Source organism: Ailuropoda melanoleuca, chromosome 3 (assembly GCF_002007445.2).
Source record: "Ailuropoda melanoleuca isolate Jingjing chromosome 3, ASM200744v2, whole genome shotgun sequence".
NCBI lineage: Eukaryota > Metazoa > Chordata > Mammalia > Carnivora > Ursidae > Ailuropoda > Ailuropoda melanoleuca.
In genome coordinates this window covers 104,826,347-104,838,194 of record NC_048220.1, presented here as the reverse complement: position 1 = coordinate 104,838,194, position 11,848 = coordinate 104,826,347, and the positions used below count along the sequence as shown (strand labels likewise).

Here is an 11,848-nt window from a genome sequence, read left to right as displayed (position 1 = left end):
CTAAGGAAACCTTCTGAGGTGATCTAGTCACTGTCTTGATTGTGGTGATTGTTTCAAGAGCGTGTGTTTGTTTGTCTTAAAATATCATACATTAAAATGTGTGCGATTTATTGAACGGAAGGAATCATATCCCAGTAAAGCTGCTTTTTTTTAAAAAAAACAATAACACTCAAAAATAAAAATCTTGTATTTAACAGGAGGTCAAGGCAGGAGGTGACTAGCTTAAGCTTACTCAGCACATGGAGGGACTCTGGGGCCCACCCCATCGTGGGGGATGCAGCCTCGCTCAAGTCCAGCCCCCAGGCTTTACCTCCAGCATCTTGAGGGGCAGATGGCTTCTCTGTAGCCGTGGGCTCTGTCAGCATTGGCCACAGGATGGGTTGGTCGACAGAGGCAAAGTGGCTGGGAGCTTTACCCCATCAGGCCCAGAAACAATGACAATGACGATTATTGGGAACACCCCAGAGGTCACTCTAGGCTGCTGTACTCACAACCAGGGAACTTTGACAAAAAGCCTGCTGAAAGGATTAGACCAGGCAGTCTCCTCCTCTGAAAGATTAACCCAACAGACATCCACTGCGCACCTACCATGCACCAGGGTCTGTCTTCATCCACTGTCTCGTGGGGACCAGATAGGATGGAATGACATTAATGTAGGGGCATGACCCACGATCAACACCCCCCAAATGGCACCTATTACACAGCCATCAAATATTCCCTCGGTGCCTGTTCAGTCCTTGGCCTGATGCTTGAGGACAGGAAAGACACGTGGACAAAGAGCTTTGTCCTAACCCTGAAGCCGGTGGGATCAATGCTGTGAGGGCCAGGAGAAGAAATAAATTACTTCCAGTTGTGGAGAGGTTTCATGGAAGCTGTGGTATGTAAGGGAGGGAAAGGAATTTGTACATGGAGACAGGGTGGTGGTGGGAAGGCAGGCAGAGAACATTCCAGCTATAGGGGGTAGCATGACCAAAAGCATGATACCTAGGGGACACGGGAGTGGTCTGGCTGCAGCGAGGGCTGGGTCAGGCCCTCAGGAAGCCCTGAGTAGTACGTGGACACATGGGCTCCCCACTCCCACCCCCACAGAAGCCCGCACGCTGCCTGCCGTGTGATCTCACACACTCCGTGGGCGGCCAGCTGCACTGCTGGCAGGCGTGGTAGCTTCCCCGGCCCCTCTGGAGCCTCAAAGAGCAGAACCAAGGGCCTCAGTTGGAAACTCGGATGGGGGGCAGGGGGTGGGGAAGAACTCCTTCAAGGCTCACTCGTCCCACTTGTCCCAAGTGGCACCGGTGCCTCAAGCCTGGGGCGTTCTCAATGGGCCAGCCAGCCCGATCCAGGCCTCCTGGGAGGCTCTGAAAATGGAAAAACCCTCAAGTTCATCCTTCCAGAAGCCACAGGACTGGTCTTTAACTTCTCTTGATAGTCAAACCCAAAGGACACTGCCATCTGGTGGCCAAGAAAGCCAGACACCAGGAGGGTTGGGAGCGTCCCTTGTACTGAGGGACACAAAAGCAGAAAGGGTTGAGTTACTAATTCCATAAGGGGACCAAAATTATGCTAGCACACAGCATAGAGTTGAAACGAAGTCTTATCTCTGGCTGCCATGTTCCCTGAGGTCCCAGCACTATCCCTGTGCAGAGGAGGAAACTGCCTCTGGGGAAATTAGATGCCAGAGCTAAGGTCACAGCTGGATCACAGTTGCAGAGAGGGGGTCGCATAGGAGCCCAGCAGCACTGGTGCCCCATCAGTGCCCATGAATGGCCAAAGCAATTCTCAGCGTGTGGTACCCAAAACCTTTCAGAAGGTAAAGGGGGGGGGGGTATTTTCATAAGATGCCTTTTCCTTTCACTTATAATCATAGTGAAAATTTCCAGACTAAACAGTGTGCACTGGCTTCATCTAGTCCCAACGGCCAATGGGATGTGTGCGTGTGTGTTCCTGCGTTTCAAAAATTTAATTTCCAGTTGCGTTTCAAAAATTTAATTTCCAGTAAGGCATAGCCTACATAAGCAAAAGCTCTTTGAGATACACAATAATAATTTTTAAGAGTGTAAGAGGGTCCTAAGACAATAAAAGTTTGAGAACTTCTGATTTAAAGAAACATCATTTTTTAATAAAACAAAGCTACACACAGTAAAACATTCCCTTTGTTCTGACATAATTGAATGAACTCTGTGAGACACTAATTTTTAGGCTGACCGGAATTCTAACTGCCATTTCTATGGACCTACGATTAATGAAATACACACTAATGAGTGAATAAAAAATGTTGTCTACCTGTTAAGCACAACTTGGAGCGATTTACTCTTGTCACCTCATTTAATCCACACAGCCACCATTTGTAGCAGACACTATTATTACACTTTATGCCTGTGCACACGGAGAAATTAAGTGGCCCAGCTGGGAGGTACTGGAGCTTGGACTCTGTCCCAGGCAGTCTGTCTTCAAGCCTCTCTACCCACTATCCTAACTGCTGTAAGATTTAACACCCCTTCAATGCAATGTACTTGAGGAGAGACAGAAGTCTTTCAAAATACTGACAACAGAGGGGATCACCAGTGTCGCCCAACATCTTCACTTTGCAGATGGGAAAAGTGAAGTGCAGAGAGGGGAAGTGACTTGCCGAAGATCACAGAGACTCACCATCTGCTGGGCGTGGTGCTCCCGCGGAGGAGCCCTTAGAACTCCAGCGCAAGGAAGCCTTGTAATTACTCCTTCAGAGCATGTGAGCAAGCAACATCCAGACATGACAAGAGACAACACCTCCAACAAAAGTGGCTCGACTTTATTGCAGGGAAGCTAGGGAGGAGGAGGGCACGTGAGGGTCTCCGCAAGAACTGCCATCGCTGAGCAGGACTGCCCGGCCTCGGGTGTGTCTGGAGGCCGGAGAAGATCAGCGTCCTGGAAGAGACGAGAAGTTAGATGGAGCGAAAGCACCACCTGCTGTGCACACGAAGGCACTGCAAAAGGAGCAGAGGTTCACGAAGAGGCAGCTGTGGGTGGTGAAGTGGGAGACCTGGGTAACCAAGCGGAACCAGCCCTGCAGTATTCAGCCCTGCACTCTACTCCCACCACGTCTGTTACAGTCGGGTTGGCTGGAACCCATGAGTCTCGCTACAGCCAATCTCCGCCAACACCTGCTGGGGAACTTCCCGGGCTTCTGGGATGGTATTCCCCGTCCTGTTTCAACTCACCCTGGGGAGACAATGAACAAAATCACAAGCAAACAATCTGCTGATGAACAGGTCGTCGAGGTGACTTCACAACCCAGAAACACTCAAACCTGGCTTCAAATTGGTCACTGGGGAGCATCTTAAAACAGGCGGAGTGAGATGCTGCAGGGATGTGTGGGGGAAAGCTCATCTCACCGAGCTCTGCACATCTGAATCTGCAGGAGCCTCTCCACTACACATGCCTGCTGACATGCTTGTGCACACACAGCAGCTGGTATCGAGAATGTGCTTCAAAATAATGGGCAAAGATGAAACGAAAGAATGACGGCAATCACTTATCAGTGAATCTGGGTAATGGGTACGTAGAGATTCATTTTACTACTCATATGTTTTAAAGCTTCCATAGTAAAAAAGCAAAGATAAATAAATTAATTAAAAACTATGCGAATTATTCAGCTGTAGAAAGGAATAAAGTGCTGATCTGTGGTACAGCTTGGATGAATCCTGAAAACATTACGCTAAGTGAAATCGTATGGTTCCTTTTAAATGAACCACCCAGAAGAGGCAAATCGAGAGGCCAAATGCAGATTAGTGGCTCCCAGGGGCGGTGCAATGGAGAGTGACCGCTTAATGGGTTCGGGGCGTTTTTCTGGGGTGATAATGCTTTGAAACCAGAGCTGCACAACACTGGGAATGCAGTGAATCTACTAAGTAGCACACTTTAGTTGTACGTTATGTGAATTTCACCTCAATAAATTTAAAAACTACTATGAGAAGAACACACATCAAGTTACCCATGGTTTACAACTGGCAGGCATGACTTTTTTAGTTGAACAAGATTCACATGCTCAGGCCAGGGTCTCCAATGCGAGGAGTCTATGTCGGGGCTCCCCCATGTGGTTCGCCTCCTCAGGAAATGCTGGCTCTTCCCTCTCTCCATCCTTTCTTGTCAGAGCACTTTAATCAACCACAATCTTATAATTGGACACGGAGGCCCACTATGAAACAGGGCGACCGGGTATAGATGGAGGGCCCCAGAAGGCCACCCATCACTCTCCTCCAAAACCCCTAGGGGTGGTAGGACCCATTGGACCAACACTGATCCGCAGCATGGTGGAAACGTATCTTCTCTTTGAGGACCATCCTGCATTTTCAGAGGGCTTTCCCAGTAAACCGCACATAGCAGGAAAATAGGATAGAGGTTGTGGCCCCATTTTAGAGAGGAAAGGCCTAAGTCTTAGAAAGTAAGAAGTATTCGAAGTCACAGTGTGAAATGAGGACATCGTTATTCATCCTGGGCTCATTCCTGATCACAGCTGTGTCCATTGACAGAAAGGGGATGAGGAACACAGGTGCATCTGACATTTGCATGTGTCGTCACCTCATACACAGGACACGGCCACAGCTCACCAATCAGTTGTAGCTGGCCTCTGCCCGGGAGCTCTCGCGGGGCCCATTCACAGTGACGAGGCCACCGGCCACGACGGAACTCTGATTCGGGACGCCTCTCATTCTGCCTCTGCCCCTTGCCTGTGTGGGGCTTGTGTCAAGTCCCCTCCCCTCTCCAGGCCTCAAGTTTCTCAATGGCACTGAACACTGATCCACGTCAGGGATGTGGCAGTCACTGTAATTCAAGCATGACAAGGGCAGTGACAGCCAGGGAGGGCTGTGCCATGAAGGATTCTGGAGCTGGAGCTGGGCACAGAGGGAAGGAGCGTTTAATCGGTAAGTGAGGTCTGTCCTGGATCCACAGTGCACAGTCCAGCACAGTGCCACACTTTCGTGCCTCTCTGGATTGTGGACCATTAAAGGGGACATCCAGCTTGGACATGAGGATTGTTTTTGTACCAGTCAGGGCAGAGGGCATGCTCGGGAAGCTGACAGCGTTCTGAGTGGGGAGAGACGCCAAGTTGAATTAACATACCTGGTCAGTGCACAGGCGCATGGGGCCCAGGGCATAGGGCCTTCTTGGATGGGACAGTTTATCAAAGCATTGCTCAGGCTCATACGCTCTATACTTAAACCCTGTTGATCATGAGATGAGCTCCCTGAGTCATAAAAGGGAGCCTGGGAGACATAACACAGTGCTTCTGTGTACTCTCAGGGGGCTGTAAGGATTCCCTGAACTCGGGATTTGCATCAGATAATGAAATATTTTGTACAAGGGCTGGGGCCTCACCCACCTGCTCCCTTTGGTCCATCCTGGGCCCAGGGGTCTAGGCCCTTGCTACTTGGGGCCAAGGTAGGAAACAGCCTTTCCTGTTTTCTCCAGGGTCTCCAGCAGAAGGTCCACGCTGTGCTCAGAGTTGATGCAAACCTTCTTGTTGGGCAGGTCAATGTCAAACTCAACTCCTGCAGGAAAAGGAAGTGGGGTGTGTGGGGAGGAAGCAGAGACCCTCCCAGTCAGAGCCAGAGAGTTCAGGCTCCAGAATTCTTATTTACAACCACCTTCCCCTTTCCTCCATGCCAGGGATCAGCAAACTCTTCCTATAAAGTGCCAGAGTCACGTTTTACGCACTGGGGGCCACATGGACTCAGCTGCATATTCTTCTCTGTGTATTGTTTTTACGCCCCTTTAAAAATGTAAAAACCATTCTCCGCTGCACAAAAACAGACTGTGGGCTAGATCTGGCCCATAGACCATAGTTTGCCAATCCCTGCTCGAGATTGGGGCTCCTTTTAAGTTTTCTCTTCTTTTTCATTTCAAAAGTAATTAATACAGACACACCATTAAAAAAAAAAAAAAGCAAATATTTCTGAATAAAACTAGAGAGTGGCAGGCCTCCAGAAGTCACTACAGACAGCATGGCATCCACACAGGCTTTCTCCAAGACTGACAAATGGAAAGTCAGTCCCCCAAAGAGCATCATCTGCTATAAACAGGTCTTGCTATATTTCACTTTCTCAGCATATACAGATGTACCTCATTCTCTTTTTAACAGCTACACTGCCTTCCACAGTGTGGATGCCCCACAGCTACTTGATCCCCTGCTGCAATGCTACAGTAAACATACCTGAACATACAAAACTTGTGAAAATATTTCTGTACCATGAATTTACAGAATGGAAATTGGGGAGCAACAGACTGGCACATTTTAAATGTGCATATTCTAAAACCACCCTCCTAAAAGGGCTCTGCTAATTTCAAGCCACCCTCCCCTTCCCCCAGAGCAGTCCATGGAAATACCTAGAATGTCTTGTTGAAACAATGGAATGCAGAGGGAAAGCCCTTGATAGGTTCTAGGCCTGGCTTCACCAATGACTTGTTGGATGACTACAGGCGGGTCCTGCTCATTCCAGGCCTCAGTTTACCCATCTTTACATGAAGGAATTGGGGGTGGCCAGTCTCTGTGGTTCACATATGGTATCAGCTATGCTTCCTCAGGCCCAGTACTGCTCATCTAAGGCCCCAACTCAGAAAATCCTTCTGACCCACCTCAAGAGGCCACCCAAGCAGAGACAATAGAGAAAGATGGGTAGAAACCCGTCCAAGTTCAAAGGGAGATCCCCAAACATCAAAAAGTCTTAAAAAGCCCACGGCACAGGATTATCATAATGCCTGAATTTGTATCTGACAGACACTGAGGGAGAAAAGACTGCAACGTGTCCTTGCTGCACACTGGATTTTTGTCTTTTGGTTCAGAAGTGTCTCCCTCCTCTTTGGAATAAGTATTTTGGTGGCATCATAGAGCTGGAAGAAACTCTGCGATCATCTAACCCAGTGGGTTTCAAACTGTGTTCCTTGCAGCCCAGCTTCCTGGTCGGGTGTCCTCAAGCCGTCAAGGGTGAAAGCAGGTGCGCCCTCACCCCTCAGTTCATATGGAACGTGCCATGTCACATTGGAGGGGCTTCCGAGCAGTTTCACTCTGACAGGATCCACAGCAGAAGCTGACGTAGGCTGACACGCCCATACACAGCCAGGGAGACTCCGGCCCCAGGAAGAAGAGGCCACAGTCACATGGCAAGTCAGCAGCCAGGTTTTTCCTACTGCTTCAGACTCTTTCAAGTTAAGATTCCAGTTTCCAGGACTAGAAACCAGCCATTGACTCACTTTGGGCAAGTCCCTTGCCCTCCTGGGCTCTGGTGTCAACATTCCCATTTCACAGATGGAAAAGCCAGCTCAGAGGAATGCTCCAAGTGCTGATGGGATCACATCCACATGGAAGCCCTTTGAAATCTGGGTATTATCTAGGGCTTTATTTTTATTTTTTTAAAGATTTTATTTATTTATTTGACACAGAGAGAGACGGCCAGCAAGAGAGGGAACACAAGCAGGGGGAGTGGGAGAGGAAGAAGCAGGCTCCCAGCGTAGGAGCCTGATGTGGGGCTCGATCCCCAGAACGCAGGGATCATGCCCTGAGCCGAAGGCAGAGGCTTAACGACTGAGCTACCCAGGCGCCTCATATCTAGGGCTTTAAACATGAAAATCTTAGAAGACTGACTGCCCCCCGACTACCAGAACTCTGATCACAGCTCAGTCATTACCTCCTGGAGCCCCAGAGCCAGACCCCAGCCCCCTCCGGGCCTCAGTTTCCCCAGCTGAGATCTGAGGGAACTGGATGAGAATAATGGTTTTCTTTCTTTTTTTTTTTTAAAGATTTTATTTATATGACACAGAGAGAGAGACAGCCAGAGAGGGAACACAAGCAGGGGGAGTGGGAGAGGAAGAAGCAGGCTCCCAGTGGAGGAGCCTGATGTGGGGCTCGATCCAAGAACGCCGGGATCACGCCCTGAGCCAAAGGCAGACCCTTAATGACTGCGCCACCCAGGAGCCCCAGAATAATGGTTTTCTAAATATGTCCAGAAGAGGCGCTTTAGGAGTTCTGCACGTGACTCGAGTCAAAGTTCGTTTTTTGTTTTTTTTTTTAAATATTACAATTTTCTAAAAGTTAATAGAAAATGATACTCCACTGAATCGTTTGCAAAATGACCACACTGAAGCTCACCGACATGTTAACTAGTGCTGTCAGAACTGTGAGCTAGACTGCGTGGCCAGATCCCAGCTCTGACACTTACTGACCGTGTGAGCTCAGCGAAGTCGCTCGACCTCTCTGAACTTCAGTTCCTCCTCCTTATAATGGAGACGGTTCAAGAAGCCACCTAAATGGCTCTGGTGAGGAACAGATGACGTGGTCCACAGAAGCCACCAAGCAAGAGTACTGGGCACATGTTAAATACTGAGCTCAACACATTTTAGCTTTCCTGTTATTATCAGCTTCAACTCAAGCTTCTCCTGCTCCATGTCTGCAGGCACTGGAACACAACTTAAGTGCATCGGCCTCCCCGACCTCACCCCTGACCGAGGGCCACTCACTCACCTCCCAGCTTGTTGAGCACCCGGCTGACCGCATTAGAACAGCCTTCACAGGTCATGTCCACGGAGAACTCGTGCTTCTAAAACAAACAAAGGGGACCATGAGCCAGTCCTGCAGCGGGACCCACACACCCCACCAGCATGCAGGCCCACGCAGGGGCCAAGACAGAGAGCAGAGAGACAGGGCAAGAGCTGGCTGTCATCAGACTCACCAGTCGCCTGTTTCTGAGCCTCACTCTATTAGACGGTAAAGTGGAGTCAAGTAAGGGTTTCTCCGTCTCACAGGCTGTTGTACTGAATGAGATAATCCCTATAAATCCTCTAGTGGTGTCTAGCACACAATGTGTAGAATCACCTGGGAAGCTAGTTTAAAACGCTGATTTCTAGTCTTACCTTCCAAATCTTGATTCTTGAGCTATGGGTTTGTCTCGAGACCACCGATAACCCTGACACGGGTGGGCCCACGGCCTCTGAACAATGCTGATCTGTTGGTCTCATTTATGCCTCAGAAGATCATCTTCTGCATTACAATCACCCGGGAACTCGCAAAAACTACAAATTCTGACCAAGAAGTATGGGCTGGGGCATCTACTCTGGCTAATAAGAGTCTCTGGTATTCCGATACACGGAGCTCACTGTTTCATCCACGTGCCTCACTGTCAGAGGCGACACCCGAGTCCTGGGAAGGGAAGGGATTTGCCTGGGCTCCCAGTGGGTTGGAGGCTGGGTCAGTAAGGGGACCCAGACTCCCGGACTCTTCATTTGGGCTCAACATCCTGTAGTCTCCAAGGGCCTGAAGGCAAGCTTTGTTCAGTTCACTAATGCGACCTGATCCTTGAACAGCGCCTAGCACAGGGTAGGTGCTTACTACTTTTTGTTGAGTGAGCAGATGATTGACACAGCTGGCTGAGGACCTCTGGGTCCCTCCTTAGCTTTCGGACAAAGATTACTATACCAATACATTTTCTATTTTAAAATCTCTGGAGGGACACCTGGGTGGCTCAGTTGGTTAAGACTCTGCCTTTGGATCAGGTCATGATCCCAGGTCCTGTGCGATCGAGTCCCACAACGGGATCCTTGCTCAGCAGGAGCCTGCTTCTCCTTCTACCCGTTGCTCCCCCTGCTTGTACACTCTCTCCCCCTCTCTCTCTGACAAATAAATAAATATAATTTAATTGAATAAATAAATAAATAAATAAAATCTCCAGAAGACAGACCAGCCTCAGTTCCCAGCTCTGGCACTTACAAGCTGTATGACCACGAATAAGTTATTTAACTCCTCATGCCTTAGTTTCTACAGCTGCAAAATGGGTATGAGAGTCCCTTCTCCAGGTTAGTGAATGGGATAATCATTTTAAGTGTGGGAGCCAGCATGCAAGATGGCCCCAGTGACCTCCACCTCCTGAGTATTTATGTCCTGGAGAAGTCCCCTTTCCACAATGTCTCAGGGTTGGTCTGTGTGTCCAGCAGAATATGGCTGAAGTGATGATATTGTGACTTCCGAGACAAGGTCATGAAAAACATCGTGGCTTCTTTCTTGCTCTCTCTCTGGAGGAAGCTGGCTGTGACATCTTATAGACCCTCAAGCAACCCTACGGAGAGGTGCTCATGGTGAGCAACTGGGTGTCCAGCCAACAGCTACGTGAGGGAGCCACTGTGGAAGCCGATGCGCCTTCAGATGACTACAGCCCCCGCAGACACCTTCACTGCAGCGTCATCCGACGCCCCGCGCCAGGGACAGCCCGCAGAGCTGCCCCCACATTCCCGACTCTCAGAAATGAAGAATTAAAAAATGTTTACCCTTTTCAAGGCCCCTGGGTGGCTCAGTCAGTTAAGCATCTGCCTTCGGCTTGGTCATGATCCTGGGATCCTGCGATCGAGGCCCACATTGGGCTCCTGGCTCAGTAGGGAGTCTGCTTCTCCCTCTACCCTTCCCCCCTGCTCCTGATCTCTCCTTCTCTCTCTCACTCAAATAAATAAATAACATCTTTAAAATAAAATAAGCGTTTACCATTTTCAACCACCAAGGTCTGGGGTCATTCCTCAGGAACAACAGGTAACTAAAACATTAAGAGATTGGAGCCTACTGGTAGTCTCCAGTGAGTGAAAAATTAGCCATTGAGTTATTATTAGTTTGTTCCACAGCTCTCTTTTCTTTCACTTCGGAAAACAATGGCTACTTTCATTCCAAAATATTTTTTTAAAGAATTTATTTATTTATTTATTTATTTGAGAGAGAGAGAGAGAGAGAGAGATTGAGAGTGCGTGAGCACGAGCCGGGGGAGGGGCAGAGGTAGAAGGAGAAGCAGACTCCCTGCTCGGCAGGGAGCCTGGACTTGGGGCTCGATCCCAGATCCCAAGACCCTGGGATCATGATCTGAGCCAAAGGCAGATGCTTAACCAACTGAGCCACCCAGGTGCCCAGGCATCCAAGCATTCCAAAATATTTCAAATTTGTTATCTCAATTGGAATTCTGGACATAGCAATGTTTCTTGCTGGAAGACCTCAGGCAAAAATCCCTGTGCCCTTAAAAAAAAAAAAAATCCCTGTGCCTTAGGGCCCAGTCACCTTATCTTACCAGAAAAGTATGAGCCAACTCAAGTTTTCTCAACCTCAGTGCACAGAAGAATGACTTGGGGACTTGAGGACGTGCAACTGTGCTAGCAGCTACTTCTATTAGCTCTGAGGCTCTCGACTAGGCCCTGGGACTCTCTCCATTTTTAACCCACTGGGGAGACACAGGGAGGCAAGACCACGCACCTGAGAAAAACTGGACTAATGGTTTCTCAAGCTCTTTCCAAGTCTCAGAACATGTTTGGGTCTGGCTTATCATCATGCCGTCCAGGGGAAACTAAGACCAAGAGTTAAGAGTTTGGTTTTCCACTATTTTCCTGAGGCCAAATCTGCAAAACCTGCCTTAAAGAAAACGGTTATTTTTTCTTCTCTTCTAAACACCCCTGATTCCTTTAGCTTGTTGTATGACTACTTAACAACAACCACAACAAATTCTGGAAAACAGGATTTGCAGCAAGTATTTCAAAATCTTGTCTTTAAGGTGTGCTCCTCAGACCAACAGTATCAGCTTGCAAAATGCAAAATCTTAGGTCCCACCCCAGGCCTCCTGAATCAGAATCCTCATTTTAACAAGAAACCCAGGAGGTGCCTGGCTGGCTCAGTCCGAGCAGCGTGCAACTCTTGATACCAGGGTTGTGAGCTCAAGCCCCTCGTTGGGTGGAGAGAGAGCTTAAAAAAATAAAATCTTAAAAAAAAAACAACAAAAAACACAAAAAACCCCAAGAGACCCAGTTTATTCCTGCCCACATTATGGTTTGAGATGCTGTTCTAGAATGTGAACTG

At 48.7% G+C, this 11,848-nt stretch overlaps 1 protein-coding gene across 1 annotated transcript; it reads right to left on the bottom strand.

Moving 5' to 3' along the window:
• Window positions 1-2,767: 2,767 nt before the first annotated feature.
• On the bottom strand, window positions 2,768-8,988 carry ATOX1 (antioxidant 1 copper chaperone). Its single transcript, XM_034655665.1, has 4 exons — window positions 8,884-8,988; window positions 8,495-8,570; window positions 5,360-5,528; window positions 2,768-2,904 (listed from the first exon to the last, which is right to left on the bottom strand). The coding sequence occupies exons 1-3, from the start codon at window positions 8,986-8,988 to the stop codon at window positions 5,404-5,406; spliced, it is 306 nt and encodes a 101-aa protein (XP_034511556.1). The 3' UTR covers window positions 2,768-2,904; window positions 5,360-5,403.
• Between the last annotated feature and the right edge of the window lie 2,860 nt (window positions 8,989-11,848).

Bases quoted from the DNA above. Each gene is read 5' to 3' on its own strand.
- ATOX1 (XM_034655665.1), bottom strand. From the start codon at position 8,988: ATGAGACCAACAGATCAGCATTGTTCAGAGGCCGTGGGCCCACCCGTG. The intron at 8,571-8,883 runs GTAAGACTAGAA...TGTTTGTTTTAG, and splicing joins CAAGAATCAAGATTTGGAAG to AAGCACGAGTTCTCCGTGGA. The intron at 5,529-8,494 runs GTGAGTGAGTGG...CTTTTCCTGCAG, and splicing joins GGTGCTCAACAAGCTGGGAG to GAGTTGAGTTTGACATTGAC.